Raw genomic sequence first — 21,037 nt, forward strand, 5'->3', positions numbered from 1 at the left:
AATTGAAGGAATTCCTAATCCTCAGTCTTGCTAATACTAAGGAGAAAACTGAATTAGATGGTTGTATTGCCAGCGTGGTTACTGTAATGGAGTTGCATTTGGATGCTCAGATTTAGCCTGCATATTATAGAACTTAAGCATGACTGTTTCATAGACTTCTCGTTCTCATGATTTGATCAAAATCTTTAAACTGGGAATTTACAGTGCAGAGTAACGTAAAATGAGAGCTACATAAAGCAACTCTACATGGCCTCCTACGACGCTCCTGGTCTCCTCCGTAAGGAAGGCCAGCAGTGTGGCCTCCACCTCACAGGGCACCAACCATGATCCCAGTAGCCTTTCAGGAGGACCCGGGCTGCAGCCAGTGAAGCAGCTCAAGGCTCCCCCTCGCCTGCCTTCAGCGGGCACCTCCCCCTCTATCCCGTGGTCCTTGTGCCTGGTGCAGCGAAGGACACATGAAAGGCATGAAGCTCCTGCATGTATGACACACGGGTGTCTTACTCTCAGGACCCTTGTTTCTTCTTACAGAAGATGCCACTTTATACAAGGTTGGCTATAGCTCGGAGTAGTAGTCTTTACACACTCACCTATGTCACTGCCTACTCTTTTGTCACCTCTGAGGAATTCCCTTGGGTCTGTACATCAGATAGGCACATAATGCAGTGCCACGCTGACTGCGAACTGGTTCAGAACTTACAGTAGAAAAGATTTTGTCTCCTTCGCACGCTCACTGTTCTTTGTCAGGCATCCAGTAGTCACTGCTGTTAGACATGTTTGTCACCCAGAAGCTACACGTTGAAGGGTGACCTACCATTCGTTACTTCTTGACCATAGATGAAGCAACAAGCAGCTTTCCGAAGGCCATGTGCAGACCAGATGCGCCCACACCACTTTGGCACCTGGTTGCTCCCTGGTGTTCCTGGAGAAAAAGTGACTCACTCCCCTTTGTGTCCCTCACCACTCTGTAGAGGTCACTGTTTCACTCCCTTCCTATTCTCATCACCAGGGAGGGAGGTCTGCGTCCCTTCATTGGTTCACCTGGGCTCTCAGTCTCTGCTCAGTGCTGGATGCCCAGCAGCTGGCACAGGGCCGAGCATTTAAGAGTCTCCAAAGAACAAGTGTTTGAATTTGAATCACTGTTGCTAAGGAGAGGAATCTAGCACAGGCGTGGCTGCCTACCATGTGTGTGTGTGTGTGTGTGTGTGTGTGTGTGTGTGTGTGTGTGTGTGTGTACTCTTCAGTGCCTAAGAGATTTGTTGCATGCTGTGTATAGTCTATGGGAAGTGAAACCATTTCTATATTTTATGTGTTGAGCTTGCATTACTTTATAATTAGGATTGGGGGGGGCTGTTTTTTATTTTTATTTTTTAAGAACTGTTATTAACACATGCAGGGTAGAAAAAACCTTCCTGGAGTTGAAAGTGAGACTGTAGTAGCAGCCATAGTGCAGAATGAGCATAAATGTTATAATCTAGAGAAGTTTCTAATGTGTGTTGACTGGGGAAGCAAGACGCCGTGCATACCAGTGCAGGGCACAAGACGCCGTGTGTACCACTGCAAAGCACAAGCCGTTGTTCCCTCAAATAGGAGGATGTAGTAAGACCAGTTGACTTTGAACCTCCATTTGTTGTCTCCTTAACTACTTGGTCTGTGACCCAGAGAATTGAATGGTAGATCCCAGAAGAAACAGGCATTTTGTGGGTTTTTTTTAAAAAATGTATCTTTCTGTTGTTGTTATAAACACAGAAAGGCTTTTACCAGCAAAACACAAAAGAAAAATACTTAGTTATCTCTCATAAGCCAAATGAGAATTAAAGCCATGGGAATGTGTCCCCAGCCTGTTAGAATGGCCAGGACTTTTGAACAATTGACAGGGTCAAGTTCTGGCTGCTGTCAGTAACTGTCATGCAATACCTAAGAGCATGTGGTGGCTTCCTACCAAGTTAAAAATCACACTGTGCAACCCAGCTTGCTATTACCTAGAATTTCCCAAGAGAAGTGGAATAAAAGTATATCCTTGCAGAGCTCTGTTCACAGCTGCCCGAAGCTACTAGCCACAGCGTCCACAGTGGGCCTCTAGCCACAGGCATGAATGATCACACTGTGGTGAGTGGGCAGTGTGCTCTTGAGTGACTGTAAAGGGAACATTTTATCATGGTAACAATATTCTATGTCTTACTTGTACTGGCTTTTTTATACATATAAGCTATATGTCAATAAATACGGCTTTGTGTGAAGGACTGCCATTAAAATGGGGACATTGGCTGAGGTAAATGCATGTTTAGCCCTAGTCATAAACAGAAGTGTGTATGAAAGCTTGCCTACATGTATATATGTATATATGCCTGCTGCCCACAGAGGTCAGAAGAAAGGTCAGATCCTTTGGAACCAGAGTTACAGACTGGGAGTTGCTGGGAGCCAAACCCAGGTCCTCTGCAAGAGCATTAAATTCTCTTAACTATGAAGCCATCTCTCCAGCCCATGCTTGTATCTCTTAGAGCATGTAACTGTCACACAGGCTGTGTCTACCCAAGGTACAGGTCTAAGCTCTGAAGCAGAAACACTTGGTTTACGAAGAGAAACTTGAAGTGAAGTATTTATTGACTAACACATGCCAGTGTGTTCAAGTCAGATGCAACAGTACCTGCAGCCCTCCTAAAATAATGGTGGTGACTTAAATCGAGTCTAGCTGCCGCTCCCTCTATCTGGTGCTTGAATATAACTCCTGGTGGGTTGAAATCTGAATTCATTCGTGACTGATTTTCCAAAGCTGGCGTGCCAAGATGAACCCACTTGAAAACGGTGGGCTCTCGGACTTGGCTGCAGGAGTAGTCCAGCTGAGGTGGGCTGGCCCGGCATCTGCCGCCTGCATTGTGCCTAATGCTGCATCCATCTGCTTTCTGTCAGAGCTGGTGCCAGCAAATTACTAATCTATTAGAGAAACATGCAAAGAAGACCGCACTCCTCATTCCTGGCGCTTCCTCCCATATTTTGCTTGGCTTACATATTTGGATTCTGTTTGGTGGAGGAGAGAGATGTGCTCTAGACTATGAAGGGTGGGGCAGATCATCGTTAAAGGTGATAGGGAAGGTGGCGCTGATGTTGTCCTGTGCTGATGGTCCCAGCCACCGCAGACTCTTCCCTGCCTGTCCCCATCAACATCGTGCATCCCTGATGACAGTGCCCCAGTGTGTCAGAAGCAGGGCTCAGCTGCCCACGCCAAACAAACCTGAACTTTACTTAGAAGCCATTTGGGGCCTTCAGAGAGTGTGGTTATCCAGGCACATGGGCTCAGGGAGGAAATTCTCTAAAACTTCAAGGAAAAAGAACAGGGACTTTGTATTTCTTCTCCCAGACAGAGGCATGTGATTCTGAGTCAACTCAACTGACTGAAGGAAATAGACTGAGAGCCATGTGACTGTGGCCCACACTTGCCTCAAAGGCCAGTGTCCTTCCTTCCCAAGCCCGAGCCCCACTGCAAGCCGGCCCCATAGTCTACAAAGGAATGAGAGCTTGGCCTACATTGGCTTTCTAGGTCCCCACTCTACAGTGAGTCAGATCCAGAATGGGAGAGCTCAGCCACGCTGTGTGTCTCCCACAGTGAGCAGAGCTCAGCCACACTGTGTGTCTCTCCTACAGTGAGCACAGCTCAGCAAGGGTAGGATCATGCTCCTATAGAAAAATGGCACCGAGAGCATGGTACAGTTTGCAGAAGCCGTGTCTAGGTGCTTGTCTTAAAGCAGGATCCAAGTGTCATTTTCAAAAGGAAAGGTGTTCACTGGAGAAAAGTGTTAGTGAGGGTAACGTGCGGACTCTGAATGCGTTACTTACATGCTCGCTGGCAAGGTGAGACTCAGGTACTGCCGGTGAGGGGGCTGTGAGGCCAGGGAGGGGAGGAGGCGTTAGCTCCTGCTCACAGGGAAGCATTTATTGGCCAGCTTCCCTGAGGATACAGGAAGGTGCTATTTCTAACAGAGATTGCCCTCTATAAGCAGACGACACAGAGGATGGGACACTCAGAAGCCACTTCGGAACTTTCTGAAAAGAGTTTGCAGTTGTGAACGGTTTCAGTGCGTTTTCAGCCTTTGTTGAAAGTAGTGTGCGCTTGAGTGTCTGCACACTCCACCCTTGTGACGGTGCTACGTTCTGCTGTAAGGGCGCATGTCAGCCTGCCTCATACTGCAGCTCTTACCTTCCTGCCTCCAGGCCCCCAGATTTTTGTTTCTTTATTGAGATCCTTTTTTTTTTTCCCTTCCTTCTTTTCTTTCTTTCCTTTTTTCTCCTCTGCTTTTCCAAGACAGGGTTTCTCTATGCATCTTTGGCTGTCCTGGACTCGCTTTGTAGACCAGGCTGGCCTGAACTCACAGTGATCCACCTGCCTGGCATTGGGGTCTACCCTTCCTCTTTAGACTCCTCCCACGGCCACTCTCCGGCTGCCTAATTGCATTCTGCTTAAGGGCACAATAGACTTGAGCCATTGTAACAGGTTGTAGGAGTGTCCCAGGCCTGGTCCCTTTCAGGAGTCAGCAAATTATTTCCCTTGTTTTGACCCTGGTTTGTAAGTACACACTTGCCGGAACTGTGTGTGCATCTGCATGTGGCTTCCTTGGAGCTGTGAGCCTTATTGGCAGAATTGAGTAGCTGGAATACACTGGCCCCTAGTGCTTGACATATTTACTGGCCCTTGGCAGACACACTGTGCCAGCCACGGTCTGCACAAGCAGGGGCCTCCACCTCATGCATAAATAACAGCACATCCTTCACAGGCAGTTGGAGAAGAAAGCTCACCCACCATGTACCTACCAGCAGGCACTCAGTGAGCAGAAAGTGTCTCACTCCTGCAGAGCCTGAGGTCACTGCTTTATATGGATTTAAGAAAACCTGTTTGAATGTCGTCATTGCGTGGTTACATAAGTGGACTGTTTCTTAAGCATTGAAAAGGCTACACACAGTTCAGAGAGCTTGCACACCGAGCCACGCTTGCAGCCTACCTGGGTCACACCCTGACTCCCCCAGTTATTTGGGACAGATGACTTAACATCCCAGGGTCTGCAGTCCTCGCCTCCACACTTAGCGTTCCAGTGAAATGCTTGTAAGGAATCAAAGAATTTTGGTCAGGACCTCGGAACTGAACTTAGCATGTGATAATAATAATGAGGGTTTGGTTTTTCCTATTATTGATCCATTTTTGTTTTACTGAAAATGCTTGAGTAGCTCTGTCATGTCTTCACATGTGCACACATTCAGAGTGTGGCCCTCAGGCCTGCTAGCTCCCGAGGCTTCCCTGCCCCTCCCAGTACCATGTTGCTCCTCAGTGGCTGCCTTGACCATTCTTTGCTGCTGTGGACTGTCCTCTGGCTTGACTGTGCTCACTTCCCTTTGCCTCTTCCCCCACTAGCCAGGCACCCCTCCATCGCATTTTGTGTTTGGGGACTTTATGCCTGTGTGACAAAGCCTCCAGTGAATGGAGTCAGAGGGAGAGAGCTGGAGGCAAGCTTCCCAAGAGTCCCCAGTCATTAAGCACAGGGCTTACCCAGCCCCCAAGCCTGTCCCACATCAGCTCCTGTACTTTTTGACCCCACTGAGCATGTGCAAACAACAGCCTACCATTCCATCACAGCAGCCTGAGTCTCCCCCCCCCCCACCAGACAGACTCACTCCCCTGTCACCATCACGTGGTTTTGCTTGTGTATTTTCCCTTCATCTCTCCTCCATTCACAAATGCTAGTATGCACATAAATCGGGGCTTTCCTCTGCACCTGGAGCCGCTTCTGGCATTTTTATGTATGTGTCGTCATTAGGTGATGGGGGAATCTTCCAGAATATAGTCAGAACCCTTGAGAAATTCTGTCCATAATCTACAGATGCTTTTTTGTTTGGGTTGGTTTGGATTTTGTTGGCATTACAGTTAAAGTATTTCAGCACTTCGTTCCTGGGAGACAGTGTGTTTCCTCAGGTCAAGACATGGATTCTTGAACCAGTTTGCATGAGGCTCAATCCTAACCTCCAAGCTCTGGTTTTCTCATCTATAGCAAGTGATGTGTTTGGTTATCGGGAGAACTGGGCTAACTCAGGGCAGAAGCCTTTAACCGGGTGTTTAGAGTGTGTTCTATCTCAGCAGTTAACATCTGCTGTCATTATTGAAGTGGGACCATGTCTCTCTAATATGCATGGATGTAACTGACATTTGTGCAGTCAGAAGAAAGAGTAGGAAGAAAAGAAACTTAGAGGCCCTGCAGATACCTCCTGGAGCCAGAGCGGTGGGAGGGTGAGGATGGCTTGTGGCCTCAGCCCTGGATCCTGCCTTCCTCCCCCTCACACTGCCATTCCCTGTGCCCAGTGTCACACTGATGTTTAGAGCAGATACATAAACCTGCCATGCAGTCTGGCCTTGAAAGGGGTCAGACCCTATATCAGAGAAAAGCCATATTGGACCAATGCAGATGCATGTGACATCTTCCTGTGAGGTCAGACAGGGTCATTTCAGCCCCATAGTCAGGTGGGGGTGGGGTGGTAGGGTGCTTTCAGTGGTCCTCATCTGAAGACTGTCTGACTTTATGCTTCTGGGTGACAGGTAAGAGTGTAAGGTGTCCAGCATGTTAAGGACGTTTTGGCCTGGAAACCCTTTCATTGTTTGTTTTGTTTTCACAGCACAGAGGATTGCCCCTAAGGCCTCGTGGGTGTTAAGCTAATGCTCTACCACTGACTTATGGTCATGGCCATATAGTCTTTTATTTTGAGACAAGGTTTTACTATGGTGTCCCAGCTGCCCTTGGACTCTCCCAGTAGCCCAAGCAGTGTTGAACATGTGATCCTCCTGCCTCAGTTCTGCAGGTAGCTGGGATGACTAGCCCAAACCCAGCCTGCTTGGTACACACGTTCTGAGACTCACTTTTTATCCCAGTGTTGAAGAGTCAGGTGGACTATAGCGTTGAGCTGGTTCTCCAGGTGCCTGGGTCATGCAGCCAGGTCTGCAGAGGAAAGAACAGATATAGAGCATAGCTAGTGGCAGCAGCCTGTGGTGGCCGAGCCGTTGTATACAGCATATTTCCAGTGAATATTTTCATGAACATTTAAATAAAAGGCTTTAACTTGTCTTTGCTTTTTGTTTAGGCAACTATTCGAGAACCCCAACATATAGTGGGGTACCCAGTGCAAGCTACAGCGGCCCAGGGCCCGGTATGGGCATCAATGCCAACAACCAGATGCATGGACAAGGGCCAACCCAGCCATGTGGTGCTATGCCCCTGGGACGAATGCCTTCATCCGGGATGCAGAACAGACCATTTCCTGGGAACATGAGCAGCGTCACCCCCAGTTCTCCTGGCATGTCTCAGCAGGGAGGGCCAGGAATGGGCCCACCAATGCCCACTGTGAACCGTAAGGCCCAGGAAGCCGCTGCAGCAGTGATGCAGGCTGCCGCCAACTCGGCACAAAGCAGGTATGCCTCTAACACTGACCGGGCTGTGTGCCCAGTGACTAGCACAGCCCATCCTTTCCTGTAGTAGGCAAGAGCTATTGTGCATGGCTTTAAATGTGAGGCGAGGTCAGAGAGGTGACAGGCGGTGCTGAGGAAGGCATCTGAGCTGTGGGCGTGTCACTGTAGGACAGAACTTGAAGTGCCTGTAACTAGTGCCTGTGCCTGTGGGCGAAGGCTACCCACACCTTGCATACAAGGAAATGTCTGCTCAGGTCCACTTCAAACCATGAGTTTTGAGCAGAAAACACTACAGTCTAACTATTAACATCTGAAACACCGCAAAAGAAACAATGTACACTCACAGTCAGACACACGCAACTCTAACATGAACATTCATCTGCACACACACTTGCACATGTACACACACACACTTATACACGTACTCAAACACGTATAGTCGTACCATAAGGTTCTCTATAGGTTAGACACTTTGGTCTGTTGTGGTGGTGTATGCCTTTGATTCCGTCACTGGGAGGCAAGAGGTAGGCAGGACTTAAGAGTTCGAGGCCAGCCTAGACTGCATAGCAAGTTCCGGGCCAGTCAGGGATACATAGTGAGACTCTGTCTCAAAAAAAAAAAAAAAAGTTCAAAATCTTGTCTGTGTATACATGTGTTCTCTGTGTTGGTCTAAATGATTATGTACGGAATTTTGTATTTTTTGTCGGAGCATTTTTCTGTCCTAACCAAAGTGTGGTTGTTAAAGCAAAAATACTAATTTAGAAAGTTTAAGCTGGTTGAACAAAGCTTTGCCTTCTGTCCTTAGTTTTAATCCTGATTCTTAATATTTATTCTTTTTTAATATTTTATTTAATTTTAATCTATGTGCATTAGTATGAAAGCGTCAGATCTTGGAATTACAGACAGTTGTGAGCTGCCATGTGGGTGCTAGAAATTGAACCCGGGTCCTTTGGAAGAGCAGACAGTGCTCTTAACCACTGAGCGATCTCTCCAGCCCCTTAATATTTATTCTTAAGCACTTGACCTGCCACAAAGTGGCATAATTTGTATGTGTATGAAGCAAAGACGAGCATGCTTTAGAAGGAGCAGTTGCAGGCCTGTCTTTTTAAGAAGCACATTAGAAGCTCTGCATCTCACTGGTACCCTCAGAAGTCAAGAAAAATGTGACTTGTCAGAGAGAAACAAAAGCTAATTGTGCAAGCATATATGTGTGTTTTGTGTGTGAGTCTGAACATGCATGTGTTTAGATGTGTCTATGGGGGTGTTCTGTGAACGTGTGTGTTTAGATGTGTCTGTCGGGATGTCTGTGAACACCTATGAGGTTAGATGTGTCTGTTCAACATGCATGTGTGTTGATATGTTTAAGTATGTGTGGGTATCTGAACACACGTGTGTTTAGATGTGTCTGTATGTAGGTATATGTGAACATGGGTGTGTTCAGATGTGTGTCTGGGTGTCTGTGAACATGGGTGTATTTAGATGTACATCTGTGTTTAAGTGTTTTCCTCTTTCACGTGAGGCTGATGAGGGCCTCTCAGTCTCATTCTCTGCTCTGAACACGGACGTCTCATTTGAGATTTACCACTCCGTTCTGCTCGCCCTCTATACTCACTTAAAATCTCCTGACCCTGAGTGTCCACCTGCAGGCAGACCCACCAGGCTGCAGGGAATGTCTGGCCCGATGGCCGGCGGGAGGCTGGCCCGGCAGCGCCCCTTGTAAACAGCGTAAGTGAACTGCCCATTGTTGCAGTTCACAGCGCCAGCTTACTTCCCTTCTGTTAGGTAGGAAGTATGTGATTGCATCTGACAGGGCCTCTGATGGCAGCGAGCAGGCAATGGCCAGAGACAGCAAGGCTGGCCCCACTTGATCAAAGTCTGCCTGTGCTCCTCCTATTCTGAGTCGGCTTATAGAAATTCATGTGTTAATACACAGCCATGCGTTTGTTTTCTACTTTTAATCAGCAGACCAATCCAAAGCCTTACCAGCGCATCTTCCCCCGTTTAGCTCTAGCTGTTAGTATTGATTTTAGCTGCCTTAAGTTAAAAATATATTTAGCTGATAAATTGAGAATAGGTAGGAGAACCTTCCTTTTCTGTCTTTGGTCCTTTCCTCCACTTCTGCTGAGTGCCACAGAGCACAGGTAGCTACATGGTCCAGAGTCTCCCCTCTGTAACCCCCAGTGCATGTGCAGAACTCAGACCTGTGCTTTAGAACAGACCCACAAGCTGTTCTTCTGTTCCACATAGGCCGCCATATGTCAAATCACCTGCTCATCCCAGCCAGGTTCCCAGGGTGTACCAACCTGCCCCACCCTGGGAGGCAGCAGCATGCCTAGGCTTGCTGTGGGAGACTGGGCATTTGCCTTTAAGCTGTCAGCGGACCATGTCACAGGATCATCTTCCGGCCTGTTGTGTTGTGTGCCTTTCAGGGGTTTTTTCTTTGATGTCAGTTGTCCCGTGGCCGTGTGATGGAGGCTGCATGTCTCCCTCCAGGTCCTGTCTGTGCCTGGCTTTCACACCTGAAAAGAAAAGTAGAAACTGTTATCTCCACAAAGGAGTGAAGTCTCCCACTCCGCTCTAACCCCCTTTGATGCCGACGTTCTGTGGAGGAGCCTGTGTTGTGCGGCCACACCTTGAGCCATTCAGCGAGGGGAGAGGCTCATGGTCCCTCTGAGCCTACCCTGGAGCTAGTGCCTTCTGTTTCCTCTTCCTCCAAGGAGGACATGAACGTCTGACAGGGAAATTCAAACTAAGTGAGAGTCTTCTGCCTATACCCAGTGGTGTCTTAGCCTCGATGTCAGTACAGGAGTTATAGACTGCATAACTGCAGAGTTAATAAGCCATGTGTGTCACTGACTAGGGGTAGTAGGACATCATTTTACATATGTGTTCATGGGATCTTGCCATACCAATGTTCTTGGTCTTCGTAGTTAGGAACTGTGGAGGTGGGCCTCCAGCTGACCTATCTACAGCTGGTCAACAGGGAACTCAGTGCCTCTCTTGTCCCTTCTTAGCCTCATGCCAAGCTTTTTAATAGTCTTCTTGCCAGTCCACACTGACGCAGACAACAAGAGCAGAGGGTTGCTTTGTCACGGACAGTCATTTGTTCTGTAAACATGGTCCTCAGTGTGGAGCAACAAAGAATCCTGTGGACATAGTTTTCAAAGTAAAGTAACTGTCAAGTAAGACAGACAGAATCGTTGGGAACCCCGCTTTTCCTCTCTTGGACTTTTCCATGGTTCCTTCTAGAGGAAAGTACCAGGGAGCAGAAAAGCATTTGTCCTCAGCTGCTGAGCCACAGGCTCTGTCCTTTCGCAGCTCAGGAGTGCTGTTTAGGCCCACAAAGCTGGGTTGCTGCGCCTTGCCAAGCCACATTAAGCAGCTGTGTAAAATGAATTTAAATGGCATGCATCAGAGTAAAATCTCTTCCACTGGGGCAGAAAATCAATGTTAGCTCACCGGCCTGAGAACATCAACTGTGCTTCAGCCAGCAGCTTCCGGAGAGCTGCAGAGAAGGCAGCACCCCCTCCTCAACTAAAGCAGGAGAAGGGACAGAGCTGGAGCAACTATGACGCCTCACACCTGGCCGAGGCCTCCTGCAGCCCCTGCCGGCTGCTGGTGAATTTACTCTTCGTGTTTCCAGTATCCTTTCTGAAACAGAAAGAAAACTAAGTTGTATTCCTATTTTAGGTTGCCATCTGCCCACTTTGCAGTACCCTAGCCTCCTGTGCCTGTTTTCAGCAGGCTACTTCAGCTGTGAGAAAACAGTGTTTACATGTCCCTGCACTGTGGCCAAGGACATGATTCGCTGCCCTGTGTTGTAGCTCTTTGCACCGGACTCACCATGTCTGTTTGGTCCATCTCCTCCCCGCCCCCACGGCGATGGATGTCAGGAGAAGCCAGTTAAGGTGTCTGTTTCTTCTTTTGGGGGAGGGAGTGAAAGTTTAGCCTTTGGGGAGCCACAGTTTGTTAGAATGTTCTCTGTGTCATTCCCAAAAAGCTTGGAGCCTTGGAAAGAATTGCAAAAGGACAAATTACTGATGAAGGTAGGAAGTTGTGTGTGTGTGTGTGTGAGAGGGGAGGGGAGGGAGGGGGGGGGAGGAGGATTGATTCATCTTGGCAGCTAGCCAAGAGGAGGGACTGTGCAAGCTGAGGACAGGAAGTCCACAAGTTGAGTGTGAGATTCAGAAGAAAACATCAGTTTAACTGCTTGAAGACAGGCCTCATTAATGTCACTTTTGGGGGTGACTTGTAAGTGTTAAATCCCCCTGAAGCATGGAATGAGTTAATAGATTTAGAGGTTGTTCCTGCTGTTGACCTTTTGGGTGAAGGAGTAAAAGTATCTGTAATAGAAAGCAGTATGGATCCTATAAGCCAGGCACGTGATGGTACCTCAGCATTCAATGTTAATGATTTACAAGGAGTATCTGTAAGCAGAAAGCACCTTGCCGCGTGTTGTCTTGAAGCATCAGTAGTCAGTGTGATTCTCAAGAGTGTAGCGTCTGCTCTGAGCATAGTCTGCCAGAAGCTCAGGGAAGACCTTGGCCCCCTGCTTCCTGAAGAGGCGTTGCTGTGAATCCTAGAACAGCGTATAGGATGTTTTCAGCATGTGCCGTCACATGAGAGAGCTTTGCTCAGTCCTGCAGTGTGCCTGCATCGTTCCTTCATTCTAGAAAAAAACCTTGCAACTCTAGACAGTTGGCCTCTTTGCCAAATATAGCAGTTGATATGTGGAACTGGGCCCTTGGGAAGTGCCTAGATTTTCTTTCTTAGAAATTTCTCTTTCTCCACACCCTCGCCAGCATGAGGTGTCAGTTGAGTTATTAATCTTAGCCATTCTGATGGGTGTAAGATGGAATCTCAGTGTCGTTTTGATTTGCATTTCTCTGATGACTAAGGAGGTCGAGCATTTCTTTAAGTGTTTCTCAGCCATTTGATATTCCTCTGTTGAGAATTCTCTGTTTAGCTCTGCGCCCCATTTCTCTATTGGGTTATTTGGTTTGGTGGTGTTTAATTTCTTAAGTTCTTTATATATTTTGGATATTAGACCTTTGTCAGATGAAGAGTCGGTGAAGATCTTTTCCCAGTCTGTAGGCTGTCGCTTTGTTCTCTTGACAGTGTCACCTGCCTTACAGAACACTCCTGCATTGCTGGTGGGAATGCAAACTAGTACAACCACTTTGGAAAGCTATCTGGTGCTTTCTCAGAAAAATGGGAATAGGGCTTCATCAAGACCCAGCTATTCCACTCCTTGGAATATACCCAGAGGATGTACTACTACACAACAGGGACATATGCTCAACCATGTTCATAGCTGCCTTATTCATAATAGCCAGAACTTGGAAACAACCTACGTGTCCCTCTATAGAAGAATGGATAAAGAAACTGTGGTACATTTACACTATGGAATACTACTCAGCTATTAAAAACAAGGAATTTCCAAAATTTGTGGACAAATGGATTGAACTAGAAATTGTCATAATGAGTGAGTTCACACAGAAGCAAAAAGAGCTAAATGGTATATACTCACTTATATCGAGACACTAGTCCAAGGTGTACGTCCCCATGAAAAACTGTACCTACCAGAATAGTGGGTAAGAGGGGAGGACATCCTATTGAAACTTTAGGTGTGAGAAGCCTGGGAGAAAGAGGAAATGGAAGGATCCAGTGGGTCCTGGAAAACTATAGGCGAGTCTGGGCCCTGGGGCCCTCCGCAAACTGTCGCAACAGCCAAGGAAAAAATAGGCAGTAAAAACCTTGAACCCCTACCCGGACTAGCCGATGGACATTCTCCACTGTTGAGTGGAGAAGGAGATCTAACTTTCACACAAACTCTGGTGCCCCATATTTGAACATGTCCCTTGGACGGAGATGCCTGGTGGCACTCAGAGGAAAGATAAGAGGTCACCAAGGAGAGACTTGATACCGTATGAGCATATTCAGGGGGAGGAGGTCCCCCTCAGACACAGTCATAGGGGAGGGGAGGGGAGTAGGGGGGAAGTGGGAGGAAGGGAGGAATGGGAGGATACATGGGATGGGCTAACAACTGAGATGTAATATGTATAAATTAATAAAAATGTATTTAAAAAAAAAAAAAAAAGAAATTTCTCTGAAGAAGACCCATGACTTCAGTTTACAGCAGACTGACACATCCCTGGCTCTTTTGAAGCCAGGATGGTGGACAAAGCTCAGTTCCTCAGTGACAGGCACCCCCAGCACTGATAAACTGTGCTGGCTTCTCAGGTGCTTCCCAGACTGTGGCCCCCGTGTGCCATTGGTCTGTCAGGTCGTTATTCTGTTCCCATTGCATGGGCTCCCAAAAGAGGTGGCGCTTCAGTTACAGGGCGGCAGAGTCTGGAGCCAGAGGTCTTGGACACTTTCCAGTCACTGCCTTTATTTTATGGTGGAAGATACTGATATTACCGAGGTCACCAGAGAAGGTCATTGAATTAGAGGCAGGGCACAGCAGATGCAAGGGCCATGTCTGTCTTGTCCCATGCAGTGCTGTCCCTGAGCTTGGTGAAGTGGTAGGCTCTTGCCTAGCACACGTCTGGGTCTGTAAAGGCTGTCCTGCTACTAGAGCCTGCCTGTGTCTGAGCGAGACCAGAACCTTCCTATTCTGAAGAAGACGTGGCTGTGCGTCTGCATGAAGCGTTTGTTGCAGGTCAGGCAGTAGGCCCCTTGCTGTCACACAGATGGGTGGATTCCAGTCTGTTTTGCCCTGTGGTCACCCATGGTGCGGTGCGCGGCCATGTGCTGTTCTTTGTCTGCTGTCCCTGGAGGAGTCTCAGGAGGTCGAATCTCAGGCTTAGATCTTAAAAATAAGGAAATGGTAGAATCAGTCTGAAGCTTCACTATGGTGCCAGGTGAGTGTCAGGAATGTGAGCAGATAGGCCTCCACTGTGACTGTGAGGTGACTCCCTTCTCGTCCTGCTCACCAGTATGCAGAGAGGCTGAGCTGTGAAGTCACGTGGTGCTCACTACATCGTGGCTAGCAACACAGCATTCAAAGTACGAAGGAGCTGAGCTTTGCAAGACAAGGCAGCTGGCAGCCTCCTTCTGTGGAGGAGGAGCTGATGGATGCAGAGTCCTCAGTGTGGCCTTGTACAGAGACGCTTTGGCCTGGACTGGTGTGTGCCGCGTGTCCCCTCACTGAGCCGCTGTTTGTGCAGAGATGCATTCCTTGTATAATTCATCTCCTGTGTTGCTATTCAGCAGCAAGGTGCTTTTCCTGTATTTTGCTCTGAGGCCAGTGTGACGCCATTCTGCTGATGGACATGGAGCCACTGATGTGGAAACACATTAATGGAGAGAGTGCATTAAAATGTCAGAGACCAGGCTAAAAAAAGAAGAAAATTCCACAGCTCAAGCCCCTGGTTATAGTGAGGTCCCTGGGCTGGAGACAGTGAGTGATTTGAATTAACTAAGATTTAGCCCTTCGGATTTTGGACAATTAGGTTTCAATATAATAGCTATGATTTGAAAAGTCATACTATTGCAAGACAAAGAGAACAGATTTCAAAGGCCGAAATAGAGTTTTTATTTCTGAAATTAAATACTGTGCTTTCATTCTTGGTCCCCTTTTGTCTATTCCAAATTTAGAATTTGAATGAATATTATTATGTCATTTTAAGATTATGATTTCAATTAACTCTTTCAGAATTACAAAACTGTTATGGAGGCTATAGAATACATTTATAAATCTTCAAATAAAAAAAATTGGTAAAACATAAATTCTAAAAGCACCAAAGAGTTTTGCTCTTTAAAAGATGAGACCCAGTGAATCAGATTGTGAAATGTACAGCCAGTCTTGAATGGGCTCAAGTCCATAATCCAATGTGCGATTGTCCCCCCAGCCTCGGGGGGGAAGGGAAGACAAGGCTGTGTGTGTGTCTCTGACAGATGTCCTGGGTGGTTCTGTACAGAAAGCTGAGCACTGCTATCGAGAACCCCTACTCCTCCAGCCTGCCTGTGACAACATGGGAGAAAAAGACAGGAGAGTATGGCAGGACCACCCCCTCCCTGATGGCCGTCAAGCCAGAAAGCCACCAGGAGCTGGTACCCAAGCGGGACTAGGAGGAACCAGGCTTCATGCAAACCTGACTTTTAACCTTGGTCCTCTCTGTTACCTCTGGCCAGAGCTCATCTCCACAAATCCACCTCACAGGCTCCTTGATGTCCTCTCCAACACCGAGGTCTTCCTTTCACTCTCAGTAGACAAAGGATCTGCCCCTTGAGGCCCTAGTCTGACTATCTGCCTGTCTGACTGTCCTTCCACTGAGGGTTCTGTGCCCCTACTTGCTGGCCTAGGCCATTCGACTTAGTTTCTGACCTCCTTAGTGCTGCTATGGTTTCTGCCCCCATGCTTTCCATGTAAGTTAAGCAAGCTGGATCACCCCACCAAAGCCAGCACCATGGTCCCCACTCACTGGAATACTCAGCAATGTGGCCGAGCATACCCCAGTTCCTCAGTTAGAAGATGGCGGTTGTCACTGCAGACAAGGCCCCCGTTGTCAGCTACCCGGCCTCTCAGACGGCACTGGGAGTGGTGAGGCATTCTCAGCCCACAGCAGTTTTCACTGGAGACAGGAGGGAAGCTTTGGGAATGCGCAGAGGGTCTGCCCTGGGGGCCTGATGTCCTATAGTTGCAAAGTACTGCGATGGCCTCATAAAGACCACAGGGAGGCCTGACTCTTCACTGTTCATGGCAACCTTAGTTTACTGTATTAAGGACCTTGGAATGTGACACCTTAAGAGTTCTTCTTAATCTTGTTTTTCCTACTTATTCTGACCTGAACTTCTGTCATCAACAAACCAACAAAGGCTGGCAACCATAAAGCCGTAAGGTTGGCCCTTGCTCAGGCGCCTGAGTCCTGGTCACTGCTTTCACAGGACGGGGCTGCCGAGAACCTTATTCAGTGGGGTCTTGCTTTACTCTGTTAAATAACTTGACAGCCTAGCCTTATTAAGAAACTTTGAGGACTATTCTAAAAATCAGGAATGATAAGGTGGGCGTGGTGGCTCATACATGTAACCCTAACACTTGGGAGGCTGAGACAGGAGGATCACTAAGTTCAAGTGCAGCCTAGGCCTGTATAATGAGCTCTGGGCTAACCTGGAAACTCTGTCTTAAAAATAGTAAAGAAGGGGCTGGAGAGTTGGCTCAGTGGTTAAGAGCACCGTCTGCTCTTCCGAAGGACCCAGGTTCGATTCCCAGCACCCACATGGCAGCTCACAACTGTCTGTAACTCCAAGATCTACACCCACACACCAATGCACATAAATTAAAATTTTAATAAAAATAGAAAAAAAAAGTAAAGAAAATCAGAAACAGTTATATTTATGTTCTCGGGATAAGTGCATTGCTTGTCTGCGGCTGTGTAAAATACTGCCAGACAGAGTGTATGGGACGGGGAACTCAAGAGCCAAATTGATTTTGTAAGCTGAGTGACAGGTCCACTAAGGTACTAAAGATCTTAGTGAATACCTGCAAGAAACATACATACATACATACATACATACATACATATATTCTTAACTATCTCGACACTGAAGTATCACTCTGATTGCTCCTCAGTGTTTGTTAATTAGCCCCCCAGTGTTGCCAAGATCACACACCCTCTGTGTCTGGCAGTCACAGGCCCCGTGAGCCTCACTCTGTTAGGATATTTCCTGACACTGTCCCTTACACTTGTCACCAGGAAAGGAGTGTTCAAATAGGACAGGGACATGCACTGTGGCTATTCCTAACATTGCATAGGAGCAGCCCTCCTTGTCAGTGAACTGAGAATTTTCTCAACACCTCCAGATAAAATGCTATGTTAACACTGTTAAATGCAGTATAGTTAGAAAGGGGCATTTATGTGGGCACATTGATGACAGCTCATTTTTCTTTCATGCACTATGTACCTCATCTTTCTCAAAGTAGAGGACTGTCATTGTGTCTTGTCGGGACAGGTGGTACCAGAGCCCATAAGGGTCCTGGAGTCACCTCTGACAGGGAAGGCACAAGCTCTGAGCCCCAGTGCTGCCCTCTGTGGCTTCATCTGGGCCAAGCAAGCATGGAAAGGACTGGAATGGAAATCTCTGAAATAGCGGTGTTCAAATACCTTAGTTCAGTTTTATATGATTAGTAATAAATGGTGCATGAGACAGAACAGTAGGCTCAACAAATCACAGTCACCTTTGAAGATGAAGAGATTGTCCTTAGTCAGCAATAAAATCCAAACTGCCAGACGCCATATTTGCATTTTCTTTATACTCTGATGTCAAAGCCTTTGAGCTCTGCTTGTTATGGTTGGTCTGGGAGTGAGTAAGGATAGTTTAGACACCAAATGAAAGGAAGGGCTGGATCTTCAAGCCACACAGTGATGCTGCTGTTGGGTAGTGAGGTATAGCTGCAGAGGGGGTAGATGTTTGTGACAATGTGAGCCTCGTGAGACCTCAGTGATGTGCTTTCTCAGAGCTTCACAGGAAGAACCTTACCAAGACTCCAATAGGAAGAGCTGTGTGGACAGGTGTGCAGCTGGGTGGACAGATGTGCAGCTGGGTGGACAGGTGGACTGGTGTGCAGCTGGGTGGACAGGTGGACTGGTGTGCAGCTGGGTGGACAGGTGGACTGGTGTGCAGCTGGGTGGACAGGTGTGCAGCTGGGTGGACTGGTGTACAGCTGGGTGGACCGGTGTACAGCTGGGTGGACCGGTGTACAGCTGGGTGGACAGGTGTGCAGCTGGGTGAACTGGTGTACAGCTGGGTGGACCGGTGTACAGCTGGGTGGACCGGTGTACAGCTGGGTGGAACAGTTTGGAGATGACTCAGGAACAGATACCAGATCACAGGCTCACTCAGGCCTGAGAGAAGTTACAGCTGGAGAGTTGGGCCTCTGCACTGCGGAGAGCATTCTGGACGGTGTGCTGACTAAGCCCCCAGGGCTCTTCTTTGAAAACTACCAATCTCCCATCCTTCAAAGAAAAATGAAACTTAAACTTCTTCTCCACGGTGCCTCGTTCACTCTGTATCCTCCTAACTGCCCAACCCCTTTTCTTATTTTGCCCCACTTCTTGTGAGACACCACCATGTCTTACCTAGAGCTTTGCAGTGGCCTCCTGAGGCCACACTTTCAGTCCTCCTGCCTATAGCAGTTAGAGTCTTCAGTGCAGAGAGCCAGTCATGATCCCCTCCTTACTTGGCCGTGCTGACAGCAAATGCCTCAGAGCCGTGCTTCTGTAGTTCTTTGCTCCTCATTGGCCAAGCATCATGTGGCTCAGATCTGAGGGTGAGGGGGCGGGGGTCACTATCCCCTGCTCAGGAACCATTCTTCCCCCATTACCAAGGTGAGATGGTGTAGGGACCTGTTTCTCCTGTGGTAAGCAAGTCTAGCTTTGTGCAGGGTGCTGCTTGGTTGCTGATGGTTGTTTGGTCACTGCTGTGTCCCGTGAACTTACTGTTCCTATTCAGCCCCAGCCTCGGGCAGATAAGTGTGAGTGTAATATATTGACGGAAAAGAACGGATTTCTGCCTAGTTTTACTTAATCTAGCATGTCTTCTTGCACAAAGGGTGTGGAACAGTTGGGTTTTTTTTTTTTAAATAGCCTGTGGTCCTGTGTTCTTACAGAGACCCACAGTTCTTAAATCAAGGCCACTCGAGTCTGTCTGTGTCTCTTCAATAATCTAAGTGCAGTTTTGCCCTCACAGGATTGACTGGCCAGAGCCACTGGCTCATGGGAATCCTGTCGTGATTTTGCCACCAGCATTGTCAGGGCAACTGCTGTAGGCATGCCGATAGACTAGCAATGGCGGACACTGACCCAGGCAGGACAGCCTGCTTCTCCACACAGCTTGTGTTGCTCAGGGGATAAACACACATCTTTCTCTCTTCGGATACTAGACTTAAGATGGTTTCCGTGAGGTTTGTCCTCTTGGTACTGCTTTAGACTTGTCCCCAGTGATGCACGATGGGTGTGTGGAAAGTTTGTGTGTATAAAGCATTTTAAATAAGGAGCTTCCAGGACAACAGACCAAGTCTACAAAGAAATAAGCTCAGCTGGGAGTATATGACTGACTAGGGTTTTAAGACCCAGTTGTAACCTTTGGGACAAGAAGTAGAGTGTCCCAAATGCCACTGCTAGCCTGGTTCATTTTGTCAAGACAACATCTTAACTGCTTCCCAGTTTCTGCACCCTCCCTGCAGCCCAGGCAGAGCAGGTGATGCATCTCTGACATCACTGTCATGTTGCAGCTTTACATGCTGGACTTGGGGCAGGCATGGTTCTCCCTGCTGGCTCGGCAGGGCCTCATTCACAGGGGTCCTGTGCAGAGGCCGTGCTTCTGTCTGTGCCTGCTCTTGAGGCTCATCACACTTCCCCATCCCTTGAAAGGAAAAACAAGTGTTAATTACCAAAAGAAAAGGCTTTGCCTTCCTGGCAGCTCCAGACTGAGTCTTATTCTAAACTTGACTGTGGTTGGCTAGGAAGCCAGATACATGGGACTGTGTAAGTCTCCTGCAGGAATTTATAGTAAGATCTTTAGCTCCTGAACTCAAACCCCAGCAGAGCTCTATTTTCCATTTTGCCTTTACCATAAGCCAATTAAAAGGCCGCTTTAGAATTGGTGTTTTGTTTTGTTTTGTTTTGTTTTTTAAATAGGAAACTCTAAAAGCACTTGTGAGACTGTCCCACCCATAGCTGGTCTCAGAGGGTAGATACTCTGACATCTCCAATGTTGCTAAAGTTGTTCACCGGGAACACCCTGTTAGGGAGGGTATAGAAGGTTTTAGGGGCTCTCTGCAGTGTTGTTTCAGTACAGGATGATCACGACAATCCGAATCCCGAAGCCTTTTGTTTCTAGTGTTTAGAATTTAGATGTAATATGAATAAATTAACAAAATATATTAAAAAATAAAATAGTGATATAGGCTGATTGTCCCCCCCCCCAAAAAAAAAAAAGAAAAAAGAAACAAGGTCTCACCCTTTGTATTCTAGGTTGGCCTCAAAAGTTGCAGCGTCCTCTTGCCTTAGCCTCCTGAGGCCTAGGATCGTGGTGTTGGTTACACCCTATCCCAAAGCCTTCCTAACAGAGCTTTTCCTGGGCAGAAGTGTGTCCCCAAAACACTTCCCGTTAAATCTGTGAGCACTCTGCTACCAGCACCGTCCTCAGCTGTAGGGCAGAATCTGCTAGCAGTGGTGGGCATAACCTGGAGCTGCAGCAGAGCTCCACAGATGGCTAACACAGCTCCAACATGTAAGGACGCTCAGCAGCGCAGGGGCAGAAGCCGCCTCATACAACTGAGCACAACGGGGAGCTGCCTGGAGGCTAAAACTGGGTTGATTGTGGCAAAGCATTTAAAACTGCACGTGCAGTTACAACAAGGAAAGACCACCCTCTCACAAGAAATCCCCCTTCATTACTACTTCCTGGTACTGAAGTGGAATTCCATAAAGTTCTTACATTGAAAATATCTTAAGATTGGACTGAGAGACGGTTCAGTTGTTAAAACCACCAGTCCTTGCAAAGAACCAGGGTTCAGTTCCCAGCACCCACAAAGTAGCTCACAACCTTATGTAACTCCTAATTCCAGGGCGTTTGATGCCCTCTTCTGAC

The 21,037-nt window shown here is 47.7% G+C and overlaps 1 protein-coding gene across 7 annotated transcripts in view; it reads left to right on the forward strand.

Annotated features, from left to right (window-relative positions):
• The window catches only part of ARID1B (AT-rich interaction domain 1B), a 356,628-nt gene that overhangs the window by 293,833 nt on the left and 41,758 nt on the right, over positions 1-21,037 (forward strand). For all 7 annotated transcript variants that reach the window (XM_084777436.1, XM_084777433.1, XM_084777431.1 and 4 more), the window contains one exon: positions 7,114-7,441. In XM_084777436.1, coding sequence (XP_084633562.1) covers positions 7,114-7,441 — 328 coding nt within the window. The remainder of the gene's footprint in view (positions 1-7,113; positions 7,442-21,037) is intronic.

Source organism: Acomys minous, assembly GCF_964271855.1.
Source record: "Acomys minous genome assembly, chromosome: 3".
Classification (NCBI taxonomy): domain Eukaryota; kingdom Metazoa; phylum Chordata; class Mammalia; order Rodentia; family Muridae; genus Acomys; species Acomys minous.